Here is a 23,358-nt window from a genome sequence, read left to right on the forward strand (position 1 = left end):
TGAATCCAAAAATTAATGTATGACCCAGGCATATTTTTAAGACGTGGAGAAAATGTTGACAAGATTTGGACTTGATGGATATAAATTTTGTTAAAATTGAGGGTATATTTGACAGCATGTGAGGGTCTTCCTAAGGAAAAATCGATACGATGGATAATGAAGGTGTGGCATGTGAACTTTCCCGTCATTTCTGTAACGTTCACCTTTTACTGCTTTCCTTTTCCTCCTCTCTAATACGGAGTAAATACATTCATGTTTCCCTTCCTAAATTACTGAAGAAAAAAAAAACTATTCCCAAAGACAGCAGGCGACGAGCCAGGAAGACGGTCGGTACTGTACGGCTCGAACCACTGATTGTCTGGAGAGAGCATGTCTCTGACAGATGGGTCCCGGAGACAGAGTGCCACATCGTTTTAAGGGGCCCGACGGGATAGTGACACGCGACACAAACCAGCGCTAAGCCTCCTAACCCTAAACGCCTAAACCTCTCGTTCATCCCCATGGCGTCACCGCCGCCGCCGCCGCCGAAGCTGCCGATCCCCGGCCGCCGAAACATACTCATCACCAGCGCGTTGCCCTATGTCAACAACGTCCCGCACCTCGGGAATATCATTGGCTGTGAGCATCCCTTCTACTGCGCCATCTGCCCCGAATTTGTTCCCCTCGACCTCCCGATGCTCGCCGTCGTTTTATCTGATTGATTTGATTTTGGCCGCGTGCTCCAGGCGTTCTCAGCGCTGACGTGTTCGCGCGGTACTGCCGGCTCCGGGGTTACAACGCGATCTACATATGCGGCACCGACGAGTACGGGACGGCCACCGAGACCAAGGCCCTGGAGGAGAAGTGCTCGCCCAAGGAGATCTGCGACAAGTGAGATCCTTCACCTCTCGATGCTTCTAGTTAAACTTTGGTTTGTTTGTCAAGGATCCGATAATTGAATTGACCCCTATGAAATCTATCCAACACTACTTCGGGTTGTGAATTGTGATACTCACACGAAAGTTTCAGTTAATTACCTGTGGCGTATATGTAGGTTATCAAATTTACTTAGTTTATGCAAGAAGTGAAAACATTTTGTTCATAGGAAGCTTCCTCTGCTGAAAATGCAGGTATCATGCGATCCATGATGAGGTTTACAAGTGGTTTGACATCAAGTTTGACAAATTTGGGCGGACGTCAGCTCCCCAACAGACAGAAGTCTGCCAGGCAATTTTCCATAAACTGATGGAAAACAAATGGCTCACAGAAAATACCATGCAGCAGGTACATCTAATTTCTTGTCTTGTCATTTTGTATTCATCTTCCTATGTTGTTTCTGTAATGTTATACTAAATTTATGTGCTTTGCAGCTTTTCTGTGACACGTGCCAACGATTCTTAGCTGATAGGCTAGTGGAGGGGAAATGTCCGACAGAAGGCTGTAACTATGAAGCGGCAAGGGGTGACCAGTGTGAAAACTGCAGCAAATTGTTGAATCCGACTGAGTTAATCGATCCCAAGTGCAAGGTAAGCATACAAAGTATTTGCTGTAACATATGTGATTATTTTTGCTGTATTGTTATGGTTTCGCACATGCCTGTCTCACAAAACTGTAAACTTTCCTCGTCTTTCTGTGTTTTTAGGTCTGTAAGAATACTCCACGTATTCGTGACACAGATCACTTATTTTTGGAGCTTCCTCTATTGAGTGATAAGTTGGTCGACTATATCAACAATACTTCGGTAGCTGGTATGTGGAGTCAAAATGCTATTCAAGCAACAAATGCATGGTTGAAGGAAGGGTTGAAGTCACGCTGTATCACCAGAGATCTTAAATGGGGAGTCCCTGTTCCACATGAGAAGTACAAAGACAAGGTTTGGGCATATCAGACACGAAGACACTCTGACATTATGCATTTATCCTATTACTCATTATTGGTTATTTTCAGGTGTTCTATGTTTGGTTTGATGCACCAATTGGGTATATATCTATAACGGCATCCTATACACCTGACTGGGAGAAGTGGTGGAAAGATCCTGATAATGTAGAATTGTTTCAGTTCATGGGTAAAGATAATGTGCCATTTCACACGGTATGATGCGTATGATATGGATTGTTTTGGCATGAACTTAGGTATTATTTGGCTTTATGTTAAGATTTTTTTTTGTAAATTATAAGCTCATTTAAGTATTAAATCAGGACAGCAGTATTCCAGCTAAAAGTGGATTGGTTTTCACCAAAAAAGCAAGGCTTACAGCCCTTACAGATTCAAATTCTAACTAGCTGAATATTTGATCCTGCTCTATTATGTTGAGTTCTGTGATTGTATTGGATTCTTTTTATAGTCAAGGATGTTTGGTTTCATTTTATTAGTTCCCAATAGTACAAATGTGAAATCATGCAAGAGGTGCAAACACATAACCCATGTATTTAAGGGTCAGTTGTGTTTGATATGCTTTAGCTACATGCACTGTAGATTCATTCACAGTAATATTTATTAATTCCAGTAAGATTTTTCTGTTGCAGCCCCAAAAATGATGCTTTGAAGCTGTTAATGTTTTAAAAAATGGAAACATGTGATTTTAAGAAGCTGGCATAATGCAATGGAAGCATACATATGTAGTGACTTTTGTTCTAACGCTTGTACTTCTCCTTGAAATACTTGTTTGATGAAACATAATTTGCAGGTCATGTTCCCTTCAACACTACTAGGAACCGGTGAAAACTGGACAATGATGAAGACCATAAGTGTTACTGAATATTTAAATTATGAAGCAGGTACAGTTTTACATTGCTTTAACCTAACGCTTGATTACCACACAGGCACACTGTTTGCTCCCTTGTCGTTCTCCTGCTGCCCCCTGATAATATGCATGAGACTGCTGAACAAAATTTTATTTTGGGAGATCTGTATATGTGCCTGTGGTGTTTTTCTCTTGAACTACATCTGTATTGTTTGATAAAACCTGGAATACATACGCCTAGAAGAGATGTGGTCCAGAAAGAATTTGCATGTGCTTGATAGAAAACATGCTGAATTGCAGTCAATTATGATGTTGACACACTGTTAATTTGCTGGGTCATAACTAAATTTTCCTTCCATCTATAGGAAAATTTTCCAAGAGTCACGGTATTGGTGTCTTCGGCAATGACGCGAAGATAACAAATGTTCCTCCTGAAGTATGGCGATACTACCTTCTCATGAACCGCCCTGAGGTTTGTACTTACATTTTGTTTAATAGATTTCAAAGTATATGATAGTGAGGTAATATTGATCGAGATATTTTTATCTAACTTGTGTTTTTGGATCAGGTATCAGATACACTGTTTACATGGGTTGATTTACAAGCTAAACTGAACAGTGAGCTGCTGAACAACCTGGGGAACTTCATCAACCGTGTGCTAAGCTTTGTTGCAAAGCCAGTTGGTTAGTCACTGGATAATCTTACAGCTGACATCTAACCTTCTAGAAGGATTATAAATTGAGTTCTGTATTTTATCTTACAAAATATACATCGATTAAATTTTATTCGTCATCGTACTTTCTTCACCTCCTTTCTCCCACTTTGGTCTAAGTTGATTTTGCTGTTCTTTTTTGGTAGGAGCTGGATATGACTCCATAGTACCTGATGCTCCTAATGCTGAATCACATCCATTGACAAAAGCGCTTGCAGAAAAAACTAATAAATGGGTTGAACAATATCTTGATGCAATGGAAAAGGTAATAATTATTGTGAAACGACACACATTCCAGCCATTTCTGTCTTGCCAGCTACTAGGTTTTGCAACATAATATTCACTCATCATACTACAGGTTAAATTGAAACAAGGACTGAAGAATGCAATGGCCATTTCTAGTGATGGAAATGCGTATCTGCAAGTAAATATATTTTGTGTCTTGGTTTCCCTTTTTCCTTTTTAATAGCACTGTTATAACTTTGCTTTGCTAACTGATGCAGGAGAGCCAGTTTTGGAAGCTTTTTAAGGAAGATCCAGCTACCTGTGCCATTGTAATGAAAACTTCAGTTGGTCTTGTCTATCTCCTTGCCTGTCTGCTGGAGCCTTTTATGCCTCCCTTTTCTAGAGAAGTATGATCCTCTTGTCATTTTATCATTTCTGAGTTTCTTTGAATAGATCCCCTTTGCCTGAACTCGCTTGATGTTCTTTTATAAGGTGTTGCGGCAATTAAATTTGTCCCCTGACGAAGATCTGTCATTCTCTGATGATAAAGGAGAAACTGCAAAGGCAAAAAGACCTTGGGACTTTGTACCAGCAGGACACAGAATAGGAAAGCCAGACCCTCTATTTAAGGAATTGGTGCGTATCTGCATTTTATAATATTTTTCTTCAGTTGGCCAATTTTTTTTTACATGTTGTGACTTGCAATGAATGCAGAAAGATGAAGAAGTAGAGTTGTTCAGGAGTAGATTTGCTGGAAGCCAAGCTGAAAGGAGCTCAAAGGCGCAAGCTGATGCTGAAACTAAGAAAGTTGCTGAAAAGCTCAAGGGTACCAAATTATCTGGTACTTATGCGCCATTCTTACTCTGGGTTTTAGTGTTTGCTTTAATATGGGGAAAACAGCTTTTTTCTTTTTTTCCGTGGCATGTTCAGACTTCAGAGGCATATTGAAAATCATGTTGGTGTACTGATGAATGGAATATAGAAATAGGCTTCTCTTTGTGGCTTCATTATGAACTTTGTATATCCCTGCAAAATCACTTGTGCAGGGTGCTAACATTTTCTTATGTTTGAAGCTCTATCTTGGTTCTGCTGAAACAACTTCATAATTCCAGAAATTAATTGGCCACGTTTTCTCGCTCACTTTTGTATCCAGAGGGAGGTTCAAAGAAGGAACAAAAGAAACAACCTGGTGGTTCAAAATCAAAGGCAGTAGAGGAAGTAACGGTTGCGAAGTTAGATATTCGGGTAGGACTTATTAGAAAAACAGAGAAGCATCCAGATGCGGATTCACTTTATGTTGAAGAGATCGATATTGGAGAAGAGGCACCAAGAACAGTGGTTAGCGGCCTTGTGAAATACATCCCTCTCGAAGAAATGCAGGTTTGTCTTTCTTAACATCATGTGTAATGTCATTGATATGTTCTTGTAGTGGTCTTGTGCCCCTAACTTGATAATTTATGGTACAAATGAGCAGAATCGGAAAGTGTGTGTACTCTGCAATCTTAAACCGGTGGCAATGCGCGGTATAAAATCACATGCTATGGTTTTGGCTGCATCAAATGAGGACCATACAAAGGTGTGGAATCTGATATCTTCTGCATTACGTTAGGCTCACTTGCTTTCAATTTGCTTAAGCATCATACTTTGGTTTGTGAAAACTGTCATTTGGATTTTAGGTTGAGTTGGTTGAGCCTCCCGAATCTGCTGTGGTCGGGGAGAAGGTAACCTTTGCTGGGTACTCTGGAGAGCCCGAGGCTTCTATTAGCGGCAAGAGCAAGACTTGGGAAAAGTTATCAGCTGAGCTGCACAGCAACGGGGAGCTTGTGGCGTGCTACAAAGATGTTCCATTCACAACTACGTCTGGGGTATGCAAGGTCAGTACGATAGCGAATGGAGAGATCCGCTAGTTACAGCCCAAGCACTGTCTGACTATATTGCGGTCTGATTTAATTGAGTTGATATCACTGATGTACTTTTTTCTTTTTGGAAAATTTTATGACACCTTTTGAGAACTTTATCTTTTATTCACACCATTGTGATTGACAAGGGACAATCAAGAACGCGCCTTGTTCATGTGCTCAGCGGCCCATTTCTAACTCACCCTGGACTCTGGCGGCCCATATATGACTAGCAATACTTTTCTTTAAAACTGCAATCTTTGGACTTGAAACAATATCTATCCTAGCCACGCCATGGAAGGCCCGACGTTTGGTGGATGAAAGCCAGACGCCGCCGACGTCGCTGCTCTTTGATGGGCGGAGTGTGTGACGGGGCGATGCCCCATGCCACGACGCTGCACGCGACTTGCTGAGAGTTGGCTTTGCGGCCTCTTGAACGGGGGCGTTTTTCCGTAGAGAGCTCTCTCCCGCCGAGCGTGGCGCGAGGTCACCGTCCTGTGCCCCCGGCCCTCGGGTGGACGCGGATGGCAAGGAGGCCCTCCGGGATGGCATCGACATAGCCAGCTAGAGGTCAGGTAGGTGAGGCGGTCGCCGACTCGCCGTGCTCAGTGGGTGCACAGCGGCGCGGCGTCCCTGCCTTGTCTCTTTGTAGTTGGGCCGTACGATCCTTTCGTGGGACGGGCCGAGCTAGTTCATTGTGTCGGGCAAGGCTAGCGTTTTCATGATTCTCAAAAAAAAAGGCTAGCGTTGAGGTGTCAATCTCGTACGACGATCGATGGCCTTACGAGTTTTTTTTTTTGCGAGTTGAGTCAGCCAACTGACAATGTTTTAAAAACAATTTTTTTGGGGAGAAGCCAACTGACAGTTTACATCTTAGTTCCCTATAAAAATCACTTCTTAGTTGATGTCTTCATATATCCTCTAATTCTGATGTTATCTCACAGCAATAACACAAATAAATACTATGTCAAAGACCTTGAAACAAAAACATGGACGAAATCACACCACCATACAGATAATTGACATTACTAAAAGGGGCAAGAGGAGATCACCGACGCTTATTAGCACTTGTGAAAGCAATTTTTTAGTTTTTTTTTTCAAACTTCACTTTTTTTAAAGGAGGATAACCCCAAGCTTGATGAACACAACCATATATTATCAAGAACATGGCAAAGCTGAGCAACGGAACCGAACAAAGTCGTATGCCTCACAACATTGACTCCAACAAGACACCACTAACCCTATGGTAAAAAGTTGACAGATGAAGAGATCAACTCCTATTCAAAGCCTTCAACGAGGATCGTCACACTTGCGTCGGTGATGGCAAGTTCAACTGTATGTGGGGGCAAACAAGGGGTTTTCATACCCGGAGCCAAGCTTCAAGCAGCCACCTTCAACAAGGGCATGATGCAAATGCGCGTCGACATTGCCTGATCAGAGATCATGTGTTTCCATCGGAGTGTGCAAATCTGTCATTGAAGCGGGCTCTACCATCAACACTCCATCGACGAAACGACACACATGGTCTGCCGGATACCGCTTGTGAAGATGCTAGAAGACGGGATGTCCACTGCCTCGCTTCTAGCCATTGTTGCAACACCTCGGTCCAACAGAAACATGCATGACTTGACATCTACATGGGAGACGCCGCACGTAGCACCTAATAAGTCGGACCGAACACAATCCTAGAGGTGGGTATCCCCTCGATAGAGTCACTGCCCCAATGAACGCAACAAAATGTGTTGCTGTCACCAAGGGCAGAGACCCCAAAACAACCGTCGCCGCCCGATGAGCCACAGAGAAACGAATGCGCGAACCCGCCTGAGAACTTGTCGTCACCACCTTCCAGCAATAGATCCAACGCACCAGACCAAATCTGGCCCGAACCATCATGCCTTAGGCACGACGAATCAGTTCGATCCAAGACTATAGGTTCACCTTGACGCCACAACCTAGCGACAGTAGGTGCAACCCCATTGCTACCAATCTGCTCACCTCACCTGGAACCAACCTTGACCGACCACACCGGATCTAGGCCACGAAGGCCAAATCTAGGGACTAGACGCCCGAACGAAGATTTGCCGCGCCACCACGCTGCAAGGAGCACCGGGGAAGGAAGGATGAACAACCAAGGCGATAACCAAGAAAGAAACGGCGACGTCCTACCGTCCTTTCTGGCCAGCAAGCAACAAACCCCTGCTGTCCCCTTCACCGGATGTAGCAACAAACCCCTGCTGTCCCCTTCACCGGATGTCGCGAGGCTTGGCCCTTGGCCACCTTGGGGAACCATCTGCAAGAGACGTGCCTTTCTCACATTGCCTCACTTAGCCCAAATGTTTTTTTATGCCATAATTGGTTAATTGGTGATCGATCTATCATTGTCGTGAATACCATACCCAAAAGGGTTGAGTGATTTAATCAACTCGTTGTATGATGGAGATATTATATATTGCGATTTGATAACCAAGTACTACGAGAGGTTCTTGTTTGCTCGTTGGCGAGCATCGAGGATGGTTTTGTAACAATTGACATACTTCTTAAAAACAGTTTTAGGCCCCGCTTGGCAGTGATATATTATTTTCCATGCGTTAATTTTTATGGCTGTAAACTACCGGTCACGAGAAAAACCACCGGAAACAAAATAGCACCTCTTCCCGTTCTGTATAACTTTGCGGCCGTAACATGTCCAAACCGGGGGAATAAGAAAACTAAAACGATGATCCAATCGGTGTTTCGTCCGCTGGCCGGAAAAAAAATTACGTCTCGATCCGACTAATACGCGGGTATGGGCAAAAAAACGACCATCCAAGCGGTGCCTTATCCCGCATCTTTGCGCGCCACCCTCTGGCTCTATGCAAACCTCAGTGGATCAACCGAAGCATTTTGTGCAAGGAGCCAGCCAAGGATATAATTGTGGGTAGCACATGGGACGCCGACACTGATCTGGAGTACTACCCGTAGCCATCACATCCATATAAATGAGAGGTACGTACACCTACAAGCTATTGGTCGTTGTAGAGTATATTCTAGGTCTAGGGTTTGGCTAGCTATTGTAGTATATCCGCATAAAGGAAATTAACACGCTCACCTACGTGTCGGTTTGTATTTAAGTGAAATCTAGTGTCCAAAAACAAGGCCGTGCGCCTTTGGGGTAGCATATTTTGAAGATATATATTTTTTGTTTGGTATAGAATGGAGCCCCAAGTACTGTACGGAGTGTGTACATATGGAAGCACAAGAGGTGTTTTTTCTCTCTAAACTACTCTCTCGGAAGGCGTCCACGCATTTCGAGGTCCAACTTTAACCGTCAATTATATTAACAAAATGTGAATTATGTGTTATAAAAATTATACCACTAGATTCATATCTGAAAGAAGTTTCCGACGATATAATTTTTATAATGCATAATTCACATTTTGTTGATCTAATTGATGGTCAATGCAAAATCTTGAAATGCAAGCTGTTACTTCTGCAAATAACTAGTATTTTTTTTTATACATCTCTCCTCCACTTAGGAGTAGTACCTCCCATTGAAGATGCCCTAGGACAGTACTAGTAAACGGGGGATGCTCCTGCCCGTGGGCAAGGACCCAAGATTTCTATGCGTATATATAGGAATCTCTTCCTTGATTTCCTTCTCTTTTGAAAATTTCTGCAGCAATTAATTTCCGTGGAGAATTCAAACACCCTTCATGAACAAACAAAATAACTTCGTTACAAGGCTTATTGATCTGTGTCCTAGAGCTAGCTAGGACAATACTAGTAAACGAGGGATGCTCCTGTCCGTGGACAAGGACCTAGGATTTCTATATATGCGTATATATAGGAATCTCTTCCTTGATTTTCTTCTCTTTTGAATTTTTTTGCAGATTCCCGTGCAGAATTCAAACACCTTCATGAACAATTTATTAATTTGTTGGGGGGGTTCAAGTAAATCGTTCCAATACAATCCTGGTGTTCTCCTTATTTTCTATGTTTCATGCATGACTTCCCAAACCAGCCCTAAAGATTGAAATGGAGAGGATTAGCATATACTATTCTACTATTATTTAGCTTGTTATAAAATGTGGTCGCATCTCCACGAATACAAAAATGTCCTAGCAAAATCCAAACAATTACTAATACACGTAGGGCATCTCATTCAAAATACATGGCCACATGGCATCCTAGAAGACAATGTGGTCAAACTTCTGTAATCTGTACGACCACTAATTAAGAAAAACTACTTGAATTTGTCGGATATAAATTGAAAAGTTTCGTGAAAAATATATTCATAGTAAAGTTTAGTACTCCCTCTGATCCTAAATTTTTGACTCAAATTTGCTAAAATATGGATGTATCTACTCTTAAAAAGCGTCTAGATACATGTAATATTTCGACAACAATTTAGAAACGGAGGGAGTACATTTTAATAGTTCACTCAGGATTTTTTTTTTGTGTTTTCTGTGGAACTTCCATTTTCTTGGGAAACTTTTATATGTCGGCTTCAAATTTGGTCAAATCATCTTATTTGAATTTTAAAACGGCTAGGTAAAATGAGCTTGGATTTTGTCGGAGCACGGTCTCCGGCACCGGGGATGCCGAGCACGCCCTTCTTGGTTCGGTGGAGGGTGAGGTGATCGCTCCGGCGATCGCCGGCGTGGAGGCAGACACGAAGTGTACACAAGAGTTTTTACCCAGGTTCAGGCCACCCGGAGTTGTAATACCCTACGTCCTGCTTTGAGTTGTATTTCTTAGTATGATTGTTACAAGTTGCCGGGTAGATCCCGGGCTTGCCTACTTGTCCCTCTAAGGGCTAAGCTATTTGGGTGAATGCTGAACTGAATAGAACCGATTCCTCTTGAGGTCCAACCAAGCTGAACCGAACCCTTTGACCGGTGGCATCGGTCCTCCTTTTATAGACAAGGGGATACCACAGGTGCCTATGCATGCAGCGTGACATGTTGCCCAGACGCGTGTCACAGCTGCATGGAATACAAGTTTACTTATCCACGCTGGACGCCATGTAGTGCCCGGTCAACTGTACACGGTAGAAAAAATAGTTCGTAGGGTAGTCGCTCTAGCCTTGCTAAGCAAGCCTAGGCCTGCTAATAAGACTCCTGTCGGTTCATTAAATGCACTGCGCTCGCCATCTTGTCCTGTCTTCACTGTTCTGCGGGCCCCGCCTGCATGCCCGAGCGCGGGTTGCTGGGGTGCACCTCCCGGCTAGCGCACCAGCTAGTTGCCGGGAGGCTTTCCTTCGACTTCCTGGGACCGGGGTTGCCGGGAGCGTCTTGCACTCGGCCCTTAGCTTTAGCTTCGCTAGGGGTCGTCTCCTCGAGGTAGGCTTCCCGGGCTCGTCGCTTCCCGGGACTCCTTCCTGGTGGGGCTTCGTCACTGGCGACCTATGCGTCCCGTATCAGTGGGACCCCGTGAGCCACTGGTAGGACAACAACCCCCAGGCGTGGGCCGGTAGCCTTGAAGCTTCCAGCGAGTGCTATCCTCGGTCGGTTGTCGGGTACGCCCTACCCGACGCGTGGGTCCCAAGGGGGAAACCCCCTGGCACCCAGCCTCGTGGGCCGCATTTATAGTTCCACTTCTCCGAGCGAAACGGTCGGGCGCACGATTTCGTGCCTTATCCCCCTTAATCACCAGAGAGTTAAGGCCACGTCGCTCACCCCCCTCTTAATCTCCGATTCATTAGAGCTCTTTATTGCCAATTGTGGGGGTGTCCGTTGCAGTCCGCCAGCCCTGATAAATACCCAAGGCCGGCGGCAGGGCACTCCCCATTGTCTCTCGCTCTTGCCACCATCTCCTCGCAAGCTCTCCGCTCCCCAATTCGAACTCAACCATCTCTCCTCCTCCGCCGATGTCTTCCAAGGGCCAGAACCGTCCCAAGGGGAGCACCAGCAAAGGGGATAAGGCCGGCAAGAAGGAACTGTCGGACAGGGCCCAGAAGGAGGAGGAAATGCGGGCTAAATTCGCCTTCTCCCCCCCCCCCCCCCCGGTTACAACGGCGAGGGGGTCGACAAGCTGGTCTTGGCGCTGGCCACCAAGTATAATGAGCACGGGCCGACACGGATCCTTCCCGCCGGAGCGGAGCGTGACTGGCACTACTTCCGGATCTTCGGGAGGTTCATCCTTGCCGGGTTCGTGCCGCCGCACTCCTACTTCCTCTCAGCCATCATGGAGTCCTATGGGCTCCTCATGGCGCAGCTTCACCTCACGTCGTTCTTCACATTGGCCTTTTTCTAACACCTCTGTGAAGCGTTCGTGGGGGTGATGCTGTCGGCGGCGCTATTCCGCCACTACTACTACCCGAGGGTGGAGAAGAAGGCCCCCCTGTCCTCGGGGGTAGTGTCCCGATTCTGCAACAGGATCAAATCGGAATTCATCGAGCCGGGGAAGAAGAAGATCGAGCACGAATGGCGCCGCGACTGGTGCTGGGTGCGCACCGACGAGCTCCAGGAGTTCCACGAGGAGCCCCTCGGGCCTCCGAAGGGCTCTGACGACTGGACGCTCCGCGACCCGAAGGACGAGGAGCTGGCCCCGATCTGTGCGAAGATCAGGGCGCTCCGTGAGGCCGGGCTCATGGACATGAATGTGGCGCGCCACTTCATCGGGTGGCGCGTGGCCCCCCTGCAGCGGCGCTCTCATCCGGCGTGGATGTACACCGGGGCCGGCGACCGGACCCGGTTGCAGCGCACGGACCTCCTCCCGGAGGAAGTGCAGTTCTAGGTGAAGGGTATCACCGGCGAGGATGAGCTCTACCGTCTGCTCCCGCCTAGAGCGCATTCGCTCCACGCCGGGATCCCGAAACCGGGAGCTCGGGATCTCCCACTCTGTGACGAGTGGGGGATCATGGAGGACCCCTCGACGCAACCCTCACCTCCGCTGCCGACTCGGGGAAAGGGGGCCAAGGCCAGGCCTCTGCCAAGGCAGAGGGCTCGGACTCTGATGACTCCTCGTTGTGCGTCAGAGCAGACCTCAGCGAAGTCGACGGCGACGATGACGTCCCCCTGGTGAGGCGGTTTGCAGTGGAGCGGGCGGGCAGGCGGGAGGCCAGCCCGCAGCTCCAGGGGCCTCATGGCGACACGGGGGCTGGAGTCTCCGACGGCAGCGGCTCGGTTGCAGCAGCCGCCCCGACCACCCCGGCAACTCCGACAGCTCCCCCCGCGCGAAGCGGCCCTCCGGCGAGGAGCATCCTGGCGGACAGGGTGCTCAAGCTCAAGCCAGCAGGGTAAGTCCAATGTCGTTCAGAGCAACTTTGATTTTGTGAAATTATTTTGTGCCTGACTAACTCATTTTCGAGTTTTCCAGTTCGTCGAGGAAGAGGGGGCAGACCAGCGTGTCGCCGGCAGCCCCAACCAAGAAGCCTTGCCGGGCATCGGGCAGCGGCGACCAAGACGCTATCGGCGCAGCGGTTGCGACGGCGACAGCGGCCGCGGGGGACCCAAGGATCCCCGACTCGAGCTCACAGGGCACCGGCCCGGCGGCAGGTATGTGCAAGTTCGAATACTTCCCTTATTATTCGCGTCAATCCCCCCACTTGACGCAGGAGCCGTTCGTGCAGTTGCCGGAGGGGTTCCGGCTGCGTCCGCACCTACAGAGATGCGGGTCATCGACCTTACCGGTGAGGTCGACGACGATGCTCCGGCGGACGTTGCCTCCATCGGAGCCCTTTAGCAATCGGTCATGGCGCCTGCCGAGGCCGCGACTGCTGCCACCGATGACGCCACGGAGGCGGCGCCATCTGAGGCGGGCGGCACAGAGCAGCCTCCGCCAACCGGGGCGGACGGTGGTGCCCTGGAGAAGCCCCAAGCCCCCAGCTCGCCCCTTCGAACGAGCAGGGAGTAGCGGGGCTCAGCCATGCCGGGGGCGCGCCATCAAATCCCGATGCGCCCTCGGGGTCGCAGACGGTTGTTGCGGGGTCCTCCTCCTCCGCCGGAGCCGCCTTCAGCCTGGGAGCAGGGGAGCTCGCCGGGCAGACTTGGGGTCGGATCACCTTCGACCCCAGCGTGTTCCAGCAAGGACACCAAGTGATCGACAACATCCAGCAACAGAAGCGGATGTTCGTCGATTTCTTCAACGACACGCAACATCACCATGCCCGCGTAGGGGCGGAACTGGGCGCAGCGCGACGGGAGGCGGAGGAGCAGCGCACCGAGTTGCAGCGGCTTCGGGAGGAGCTCCAGCAGGCGCAGCAGGCCGGGGCAACGCCTGCTGTGCAAGCGGTGCCGGAGGCGCAGGTCCTCCAGCAGCTGTGGGATCTCCAGCAAGAGCACCAGCGGGAGCTCGAACTGGTGAAGGCCACACACGCCAAGAGCGAGGAGGAGCATCAGGCGGCTCTGGACACGTTCTAAGGGCGTCTCCAGGAGAAGACGAACCTACTGTCCGTCTACTCCCTAGAGATCCAGCGCCTCCGCCGCGAGGTCGGAGAGCTGGGAGCGGCGGCCGCAACAGCAGCCGCAGCCTCGGCGCGCTAGGAGAAGGAGCTGCAAGACCAGGCCTACTCCCGGGAGCGCGAGCTTGCGGGGTAGCTCAAGCCTGCCCAAGATGCCAGCTCGTCCCTTCTGGGCGAGCTCGACATGGCGCGGTAGGAACTCTGGCTGATCGACGACGACAACACCAAGAAGGCGTCGGAGATCCGTTGGCTGAAGTCCGAGTGTCGCGAGCACAAGTTGCAGGACCAGGAGGCTCGTGGTGCGTGCACGAAGCTGCGGGCCCGCAGGACAGGGGAGGTGGCCAAGCTGAAGAAGCTGGCCGACTCGGCGGTGGAGGCACTTCAGGGGTTCAACATCCCTGTGGCTTCCTTCGATGGGGCAGACATGGGGAGCTTCACTTCGTTCTTCGCAGACTTCGTCGGCCGGCTGAGCGGCCTATAGAGCTGCATCACGGCCTTCAGGGACCAGCAAGTCGGCCTTGCGGCCGAGCAGGTCGCCAGGCAGATTCTCACCCGGGTCCACTCCGCCCACCCCGACTTCCCATTCGAGTCGGTCTTCGACGCCTGGTCGGACGAGGAAGAGGCCAAGACCCACCGGGAGGCGGTGCAGGGCGTCAGGGACGAGATGGTGGCGCGAATGCTGGGCAAGGTCGACGATGACAAAGCCAATGCTGAGGAGGTTGTCGGAGAAGCCCCCGTTGCCGAGGATGCCCCTGACACCGAAGCAGCCGCCCCAGGAGCACCTCCCGCATAGTTCCGTTCCTTCTGTTTTTTTATTTCCCTGCAAGTGACGCGTGGTGCCTTAGAACTTTTTATGTTAGCTTTCCTTTGTCATTATCAGTGTTACTCGTCAACTTGTTTTGCCCAAGCTTTAATATATATCCGATGCCATTTTCAGTTGCTCCTTTGCCTAAAACTAGCTTGCCGGGGAGGGGCTCTGTCCTTCTCGTGTTTTAGCCTTGCGTACCTGGGGACTCGCCAACCACGTGCTTGGCCAGACTAGAGACCCGGGACGGACCCGCGGTGCCGACCTAGGACCAAACAGCAGCGGCTAGTCACTCCTCCCACGGGTTAACTACCCCAGCACGCACGCCTCCGGAATGGACCCGCGAGCCACGTGTGGGGGGCGTCCTCACCCCGCAAGCGTCCTTCCTACGCTCCGGCTACACGGGGACCGAGCTTACCCCAGCAAACCAGTGTTACTAAGGGAAAAAGACAAGGACCCAAAATGAGATACTTAGCTTCCCGTTCCTTTTGGATTTGTTGCACCTTGTTGAGAGTCGTGGCAAGGACGTGGTGGCAGTGCACCCTCCACCAGCACCCTTGGGGATGCGGAGGCATGCATCCCCACCGTGTCTTTACGACGCCTCTCGCTTGTCTCATCGCCACTTCTGGTGTCGCTCCATAAGAGATGTGGAAGGGCCGCGATGGTGGGAACACCCTCAGCGGCAAGCGCAGAGGGATGCACCACCAACGGCTCTCTGCGACATCCCTTGTTTTCTTGTCCATTGTTGGTGTTGCACTTGCCCTGGTCTCCTTAAATTGCCAAAGCGCTGTTCTTGCCTCCACACGCCCGGGACCACCAGTCGCCGCGTGGAGGCACTGGCCCTGTCTCAGTTTCCTGCATCAAGCCTCGAAGTGATTGCCATATATGTACAATTTACTCGCAAGACGACGACACCCATGACCACCACACGAGGATCACAGTGTGCCTTCGCCTTATCTCTATCCTGCATGCCAGATTCCTGCAGTGCCCAAGGTACATAGCAAAAAATTTCGAAATGTATGAAAAAAAAGGTACAAACTGGATAACCTCCTGCCTCCCAGCCCCCGGGCACAGAAGAGTCGACCTCAGACCTGGGTGTGAGCATCTTTACATTTCCACGGTGCCTCGCTGGCACGTAACACGTTGGGGACAGGTCCGACAACCGCTAGGCCTCGTTCCGGGGCGTCCCGGCAACGAGCTTGGTTTTTGGGGTTCCGGTAGCCCCCTGCCCACAGCCAAGGATGAGGGGACAATTCTGTGCACCTAGAGCAGGAGATAGGAGCATTCACAAACAGCAAAGCACAATATTTACCAATGTAACACTTATCTTTATTCAAATTTGTGCTAGCAGATTACAATCGGGCCTTGCCCGGCTACACTAGCTTAAAGAGGCACGCTGCCGCAGCGTCACCCGTGGGTAAGGCGCCATCGTTTCACGGGTAGAACTTGCGTCGGTGCTCAATGTTCCAACTATTGGGAACCGGCAAGTCTTCTTCGGTTTCCAGCCGGACAGCCCCCGGTCTGGTCACCTGCACTACCCGTAAAGGGCCTTCCCAGATTGGAGTCAACTTGTTCCAGGCCTTCATTCCTTGTATCCGGCGCAGGACGAGGTCTCCAACCTTGAGCCCACGGGGACGGACTCTTCTGTCGTGATAACGATGGAGTCCCTGATGGTAGCTTGCAGCTCGTACAACAGCCCGGCATCGAATCTCCTCAATGAAGGTAAGGTCATCAATCCTCTGTGTGTGTTGGCTCTTGTCGCCATACGCGTGTACCCGAGGTGACCCATACTTGAGCTCGGGGGGCAGCACAGCTTCTGCCCCGTAGACGAGGGTAAACGGAGTTTGACCCGTCGCCCGACTCGGCGTGGTCCGCAGTGACCACAGCACGGGCTGGAGTTCTTCAACCCAGTGTTTCCCATGGCCTTTGAGCTTGTCAAAGGTTCTCGTCTTGAGCCCCCGCAACACTTCTGCGTTGGCTCGCTCCACTTGCCCGTTGCTCCTCGGATGAGCGACGGAGGCAAAGTGAATCTTAGTGCCCATGTCCTCGCAGTAAGCTTGGAACACCGCATTAGTGAATTGCATGCCGTTGTCGGTGATGATGCTGTTAGACACACCATACCGGCACACAATGCCTCTGAAAAACTTGATGGCCGCCTGCGCCGTGACAGCTCGGACAGGCTCCACCTCGATCCATTTCAAGAACTTGTCGATTGCCAAAAGCAGGTACTCATAGCCACCAACCGCTCTCGGTAGTTTGTCGACGATGTCCAGCCCCCAGAATGCGAACGGCCACGAGGACGGGATGACTTGCAGGGCTTGCGCTGGTTGGTTGCTCTTCTTGGCGTGAAACTGGCATGTTTCACAGGTCTTGACTAATTGCTCGGCATCGGCTAGTGCTGTCGGCTAGTAGAAGCCGTACCGGAACGCTTTTCCAGCTAGTGCCCTGGAGGCCACATGGTGCGAGCATGTGCTTCGATGTATATCTTCTAGCAACACGCGCCCTTCCTCCTAGGGCACGCAGAGGAGTATGACTCCGTTAGGATGCCTCCGGTAGAGTTCTCCGTCCACCAGGTCGTACATTTTAGCTTGCTAGGCTACTCGCTTCGCGGCAACGTCTTCCTCCGGGAGGGTCCCGTCCCTGAGGTAGCGAATAATACCCGTCCCCCAGGGTGGTGGCTCCCGGCTAGTATATGCCACCAATTTGGCGGCATGGTCCCCTGTAGCTGCAGGGTCACCTTGAGTCGCCAGAGGGGCTTCCCCGGCAACTGCCTTGGGGTCGACAGAGGGCTTCGACTGCCTCTGCATGAACACCCCAGGAGGCACTTTGCTGCGTTCCGCTACCCACTTGGACAGTTCATCCGCAACAAAGTTGTCCTTGCGCCTGACGTGCTCAAATCAAAGTCCTTTGAACTTGGACTCCGATTTTCGCACTTCCTCCACGTACGCTGCCATCTAGGGGCAGTCGTAGTCCTTGTTTACCTGGTTGATCACAAGTTGGGAGTCCCCGCGAGCAACCAGGCGCTTGATGTCGAGGGCGATCGCCGCGCGCAGGCCGGCAAGCAGTCCCTCGTACTCTGCTGAGTTGTTGGTGGAGTTGGCGAAGTCGAGCTGTATCACGAACTTGAGCTAGTCTCCGGTGGGCGACTCGATCACCAGTCTGGCACCGGTGCCCTGCAAGCAAAAGGCGCCGTCGAAGTACATGACCCAGTACCCTTCGTTCAATGTGCCGGGAAGGCTCGCTTCTGGCTCTTCTTCATCTATGCCTGTTGACGTCCACTCCGCGACGAAGTCAGCGAGAGCGGTGCTCTTGATGCTCTTGGTATTTGCGAAATGCAGCCCGAACTCCGCCAGCTCCATTCTCCACTCGGCTACCCTTCCGGTGGCTTCATGGTTGGTGAGGGCTCACTCCAAACAGAACCTCGACACCACCATGATGCTGTGCGTCTGAAAGTAATGGCGCAGCTTCCTTGAAGCGAGCAGGATCACAAGCAAAAGCTTCTGGACCTGCGGGTACCGTACCCGAGCATCGTGCTAACGAAGTACACGGGATGCTGCAGTAGCTGCTTGCGGGGGGCCGCCTGTATGGGTTGTCCCTCGGATCCAGGGGCAGAGGAGGTAGCCGGGGGTTCTTTCGGCTCGCCGGGAGCCCCCGGGACGTGCTCTTCCCTCTCGGCGACGAGCACGAAGCTCACCACCTGGTCCGTTGCTGCCAGGTACAGCAACAACGGCTCGCCCGGCTTGGGGGCGACGAGGACCGGCGGCGACTTCATGTACCTCTTCAGGTCCTGGAATGCCGCTTCCGCCTCGGGAGTCCAATTGACTGGATCCTTCTTCTTCATCACCTTGAAGAAAGGCAGGGCTCGCTCGCCCAGCCTTGAAATGAAACGCCCGAGCGCCGCAATGCATCCGTTAAGGCGTTGGACGTCCCTAACCTTGCAGGGTGCCTCCATCTTCTCGATCGCTTCGATCTTCTGTGGATTGGCTTCAATTCCCCTGTGAGAGACCAAGAAGCCTAGCAAGTGCCCCGAGTCCACGCCGAACGTGCACTTCTCGGGGTTAAGCTTGACATTGATCCTGCGGAGGTTGTCAAATGTCTCCTGCAGGTCGCCGACGAGCGAGTCCCTACGCCGCGACTTGACGACGATATTGTCCATGTAGGCCTCGATGTTCCGGCCTAGCTGGGGTCACAAACACTCGCACAGGGTGCGCTGAAATGTCAAACTCGCATTTTTCAACCCGAAAGGCATGCACGTGTAACAGTAGCAACCAACCGGGGTGATAAACATTGTTTTCTCCTGATCTTCGACTGTCATCTTGATCTGATGGTAGCCGGAGAAGGTGTCTAGGAAGCACAAAGACTCGCAACCCGCTGTAGAATCTACTATTTGATCGATACGGGGTACAAGGAAGGGGTCCTTAGGACAGGCACGATTAAGATCAGTAAAATCTACGCACATGCGCAATTTATTTCCAGCTTTTGGGACTTACAGGGTTTGCTAACCAAGTAGGGTACAACAGTTCCCTGATCGCCCTGACGCTCTCGAGCTTCTCCACTTCCTGCTGGATGAAGTCTTTGCGCTCTTGTGCTTGCCGGCGAACCTTCTACTTGACGGGCCGTGCGTCTGGCCGCACCGCCAGCCGATGCTCGATCACCTCCCTAGGGACTCCGGGAAGATCTGACGGCTCCCAAGCGAACACGTCAGAGTTCTCCCGGAGGAAGGCGACGAGGGCGCTTTCTTATTTGTCGCCGAGGCTCGCACCGATGGAAACGGTGAGTGCCTCATTGCCGGCATGCAGGGGCACCTTCTTGACCTTGGTGCCCTCCTCCTTCAGCTTCGTGCCCTTGCTTACGCGCGGGCTGGAGCTGGAGCGGCTCCCGGCATCCTGCCCAAGAGCGGCTCGCGCCTTCTTCTGTGCGGGTTGTTCACCTGCAAGTGGATCCTCGCTCCCGGTAACGTCGTAGTCGCCGGGATCCGCCACTGCGGAGGTCTTCATGACCTCGCCCAGGCACCAAGAAGTGTCCTTCAGGTCGCACTTGATGAAGAGAACGCCGTATGTTGACGGCATCTTCATCACGCCGTAGGCGCCATGCGTTGCCGCCATGAATTTAATCAGCGCTGGTCGACCAATGATCCCGTTGTACGGCAACGAGGTGTGAGCCACATCGAAGATGATGTGCTCAGTCCGGAACGCTTCCCGGGAACCGAAGGTCACCAGGAGCATGATTCGCCCCATGGGCTGCACCACTCTCGGATTGATCCCCCGAAACGGGTCGGTGGGCTTCATCTGCTCCAGGGGGAGCTGAAACTTTTCCAACAGCTTGGCGGACAGCAGGTTGAGGCTTGCCCCGCGGTCCACCGATACCTTGGTCACCGTCACGTTGTTTATGATCGGCGACACTACGAGGGGGAGCACATGCGACCACCTCAACGGCTGTTGCGCCTCCACGCTGGGGAAGAGGGCGCAGACCTCACGCGTAAGACGCTTCACGGTGGCATGAGACGTGAGAGCATACGCTCCCCCGTGGATACAGGTGACGTCACGAGGCTCCTGGAAGCCGGGCTCGTCGGCGTCATCGTCGATGTAGATATCCCCGTGCTGCTCAGCGCGGGGATTGTCGCGTCCCCGGGGAGGCCGGTCCTTGCCGCCGGGGGCCTGACCGCGACCCCCCGCGGGTTCTCCTTTGTCGCCGCCGGCTGCGCCTCGGCCTGCTCCGCCACGGGGGTTGTTCGGGCAGTCCCGCGAGAGATGCCCGATGTTCCCACAGTTGAAGCAAGCCCCGGCAGCGCGGCGCTCCACGCGACGCTGCTCGCGCTTCTCCTTGATGGTCTGGAGAGTGCGGCAGTCCTGTGCGTCATTGGTGGCGTTGGTGTGGATGGGGCAGCGCGCGGCCGCTGCCGGCTTGCTACCCGATGCTCCTGCCGATGCTGCCTTCTTGGTGGGCCTCTGGGGAGCTCCCGGCTCCGCGGCAAGCACTTGCTTCCCGCCGCGTTTCTGGGAGCCCTTCTTCCCGGAGCCCTCTGGTGGGTTTGCCGCTGCTTTGGCAGGAAGCTCGGGCGCCAAGCGCCCTTCCTCGGCCATCTCGCACTTGTGCGCGAGAGCATAGAGATCCCTTGTGGTCCGGATCCGGTGCGTGTTGAGCTTCTCACACATCTTCGGGTCGCGGACGGTTATGGCGTACATGTTGATGATGGCGGCCGCTTCCACCTCAGGGATGGAATAGGAGAGGTTGGAGAACCTGTTGGTGAAGTCCCGCAACGTCTCCCCCGGTTTCTGCACGACCGTGTGCAGTTCCGCCATGGTTCCCGGGCGCTTGTAACCGCCCTGAAACGCGTTCACGAACTGCTCGCGCAGGTTAACCCAGGAGGCTATGGACCCGGCGGGCAGGTTGAGCAACCAAGTCCTCGCTGATCCTTTGAGGACCATCGGGAACCAGTTAGCCCTGACCTTGTCGTCGGCGCCAATGGCGTGCATGCCCAACGTGTAGGTCAGGAGAAAATCCTTGGGGTTCACGGTCTCGTCGTACGTTCCGAGCGTCGGCGCTCGAAACTTGCGGGGCCACGTCACCCGACGCAACTCGCGAGTAAACGCGGCGCAGCCGTCCTCGGCGCTCATGGGAGCATCCTCCTGCTCCTTTGGGCACTGGCGTTCTGCCTCACGTCGGCGCCGGCACTGCAAGCGTTGGCGGAGGTCTTCCTGTTGGCGGGCGTTCAGGACGCCTCGCGCGTCACCCCGTGTAATGGTCGGTGACGAATCCGAGGACCCCATGGGATCCTCGCCTCTTTGCCCTCCCAGCGGGGTAGGGTGTTCTCCGTGCCTCGCGACGCGGGGCGCGTCTCCGCGTCCCGGGTTCTGCCCCCGGCCTGAGCGAGCCGGGGCGCCCTCGCCTTGCGGCTGCTGGGCAGCGAGTGCGAGGAGCGCGTCTAGCTCCGCACTTCATGCTTCATGCACCGGCGTGCCTTGCAGTGGCTCGTAGCGCACCATGACACGCGCGGCTATAATGGCTTCTGCCGGGGTCTGGGCGGGAGGCTGCCGATTCTCCGGCCGGCTGCCCTCCGCCCTGTCACCTGGTGCCCTCGGGTGAGTGGGGCGAGACTCCGTTGGCGTCGCACGGGACGCGCTGTGCTCGTGGCGCAGCTGCCGCTGCGCGTCTTCGGCCCGCGAGTGGACTCGCTGGCCGGCGCGTTCGGCATTGTGGCCGCTCGCGCGACTGGCTCCGGCGCTGGGAGCCGCAGGCCCCCTCGGCCGGTTGTCTGCCGACGGCCGAGGAGGTGGAGGTGGCAGCTGCGACTGCTACTGCTGCTGCCGTGGAGGGGAGATCCCGGGCTTTGCTACTTGTCCCTCTAAGGGCTAGGCTATTTGGGTGAATGATGAACTGAATAGAGCCGATTCCTCTCGAGGTCCAACCGAGCTGAACCGAACCCTTTGATCTGTGGCATCAGTCCTCCTTTTATAGACAAGGGGATACTGTAGGTGCCTATGCATGCAGCGTGACACGTTGCGCAGACGCGTGTCACAGTTGCATGGAATACAAGTTTACTTATCCACGCTGGACGCCATGTAGCGCCCGGTCTACTGTACATGGTAGAAAAAATAGTTCGTAGGTTAGTCGCTCTAGCCTTGCTCTAGGCCTGCTGGTAAGACTCTTGTCGGGGCATTAAATGCACTGCGCCCGCCGTCTTGTCCTGTCTTCACTATTCCGCGGGCCCCGTCTGCATGCCCGAGCGCGGGTTGCTGGGGTGCACCTTCCAGCTAGCGCACCAGCTATTTGCCGGGAGGCTTTCCTTTGGCTTCCCGGGACCGGGGTTTCCGGGAGCGTCTTGCACTCGGCCCTTAGCTTTAGCTTCGCTAGGAGTCGTCTCCTCGAGACAGGATTCCCGGGAGTCCTTCCTGGTGGGGCTTCGTCACTGGCGACCCACGGGTCCCATATCAGTGGGACCCCGTGGACCACTGGTACGACATATTTTAAGCGTACACTCAAAAAACCTTTTATGATTTTCTGTAAACATTTTTAAATTTCCGGAACTTTTAAATTAAAGTTTAGCTGAGTCATCTTATTTGAATTTTAAATCTCAAATCTTCAATCAAGTGTGCTAATATTTTGTAAAAGTACTTTTAGAAGGCCTTTCGTGATTGTTTGTGAAGATTTCAATTTTTTCTGGAAACCTCAAGATTCCGGCTTCAAATTTGGATGACCGAATGAACAGCTCTAAGCCGACGAACCAAAACTTGGTCAGAAAAATATGGCTCGTGACTCGTGAGTATGACGGGCGGGTCTGAATCATTAGTTTGTCTAGGTTTACAATTCTTGTGGTTTTCGCTACTCATTATTCTTTGACTCGTGGGTGTCAGTTAATATATTTTTTAGGTTTGTAGCCTCGTGTTACACCCATATCCTTAGGTATGTGTATTGGTGCAATTTATTCTTTCTAGAATTGTTTCATGTGTATTCATTCATAAGAATACATCGACGACCATAGTTGCTCATCTGAGACCAAACCGTACAATCCATGATCCGTTTTGGAACGGAAGGCAAAGACCCAAGACCTTTTGCATCAAATGTGCTTGAGGAGTAGCATTTTTTTACGAAGGGAAGAATCTAACTCAAGTT

General features: G+C 52.0%; 1 protein-coding gene across 1 annotated transcript; it reads left to right on the top strand.

Annotated features, from left to right (window-relative positions):
- Positions 1 to 433: 433 nt before the first annotated feature.
- Positions 434 to 5,755, top strand: LOC100833517 (probable methionine--tRNA ligase). Its single transcript, XM_003558447.4, has 17 exons — positions 434 to 618; positions 726 to 870; positions 1,110 to 1,263; positions 1,350 to 1,505; positions 1,622 to 1,852; positions 1,927 to 2,070; positions 2,666 to 2,756; positions 3,088 to 3,194; positions 3,291 to 3,405; positions 3,581 to 3,699; positions 3,793 to 3,858; positions 3,938 to 4,066; positions 4,152 to 4,295; positions 4,374 to 4,500; positions 4,813 to 5,039; positions 5,134 to 5,235; positions 5,336 to 5,755. The coding sequence occupies exons 1-17, from the start codon at positions 501 to 503 to the stop codon at positions 5,564 to 5,566; spliced, it is 2,406 nt and encodes an 801-aa protein (XP_003558495.1). The 5' UTR covers positions 434 to 500; the 3' UTR covers positions 5,567 to 5,755.
- The last annotated feature ends 17,603 nt before the right edge of the window (positions 5,756 to 23,358 follow it).

Source organism: Brachypodium distachyon, chromosome 1 (genome assembly GCF_000005505.3).
Source record: "Brachypodium distachyon strain Bd21 chromosome 1, Brachypodium_distachyon_v3.0, whole genome shotgun sequence".
NCBI lineage: Eukaryota > Viridiplantae > Streptophyta > Magnoliopsida > Poales > Poaceae > Brachypodium > Brachypodium distachyon.

Bases quoted from the DNA above. Each gene is read 5' to 3' on its own strand.
- LOC100833517 (XM_003558447.4), top strand. From the start codon at position 501: ATGGCGTCACCGCCGCCGCCGCCGCCGAAGCTGCCGATCCCCGGCCGC. The intron at 1,853-1,926 runs GTTTGGGCATAT...GGTTATTTTCAG, and splicing joins ATGAGAAGTACAAAGACAAG to GTGTTCTATGTTTGGTTTGA. The intron at 3,700-3,792 runs GTAATAATTATT...ATCATACTACAG, and splicing joins ATCTTGATGCAATGGAAAAG to GTTAAATTGAAACAAGGACT.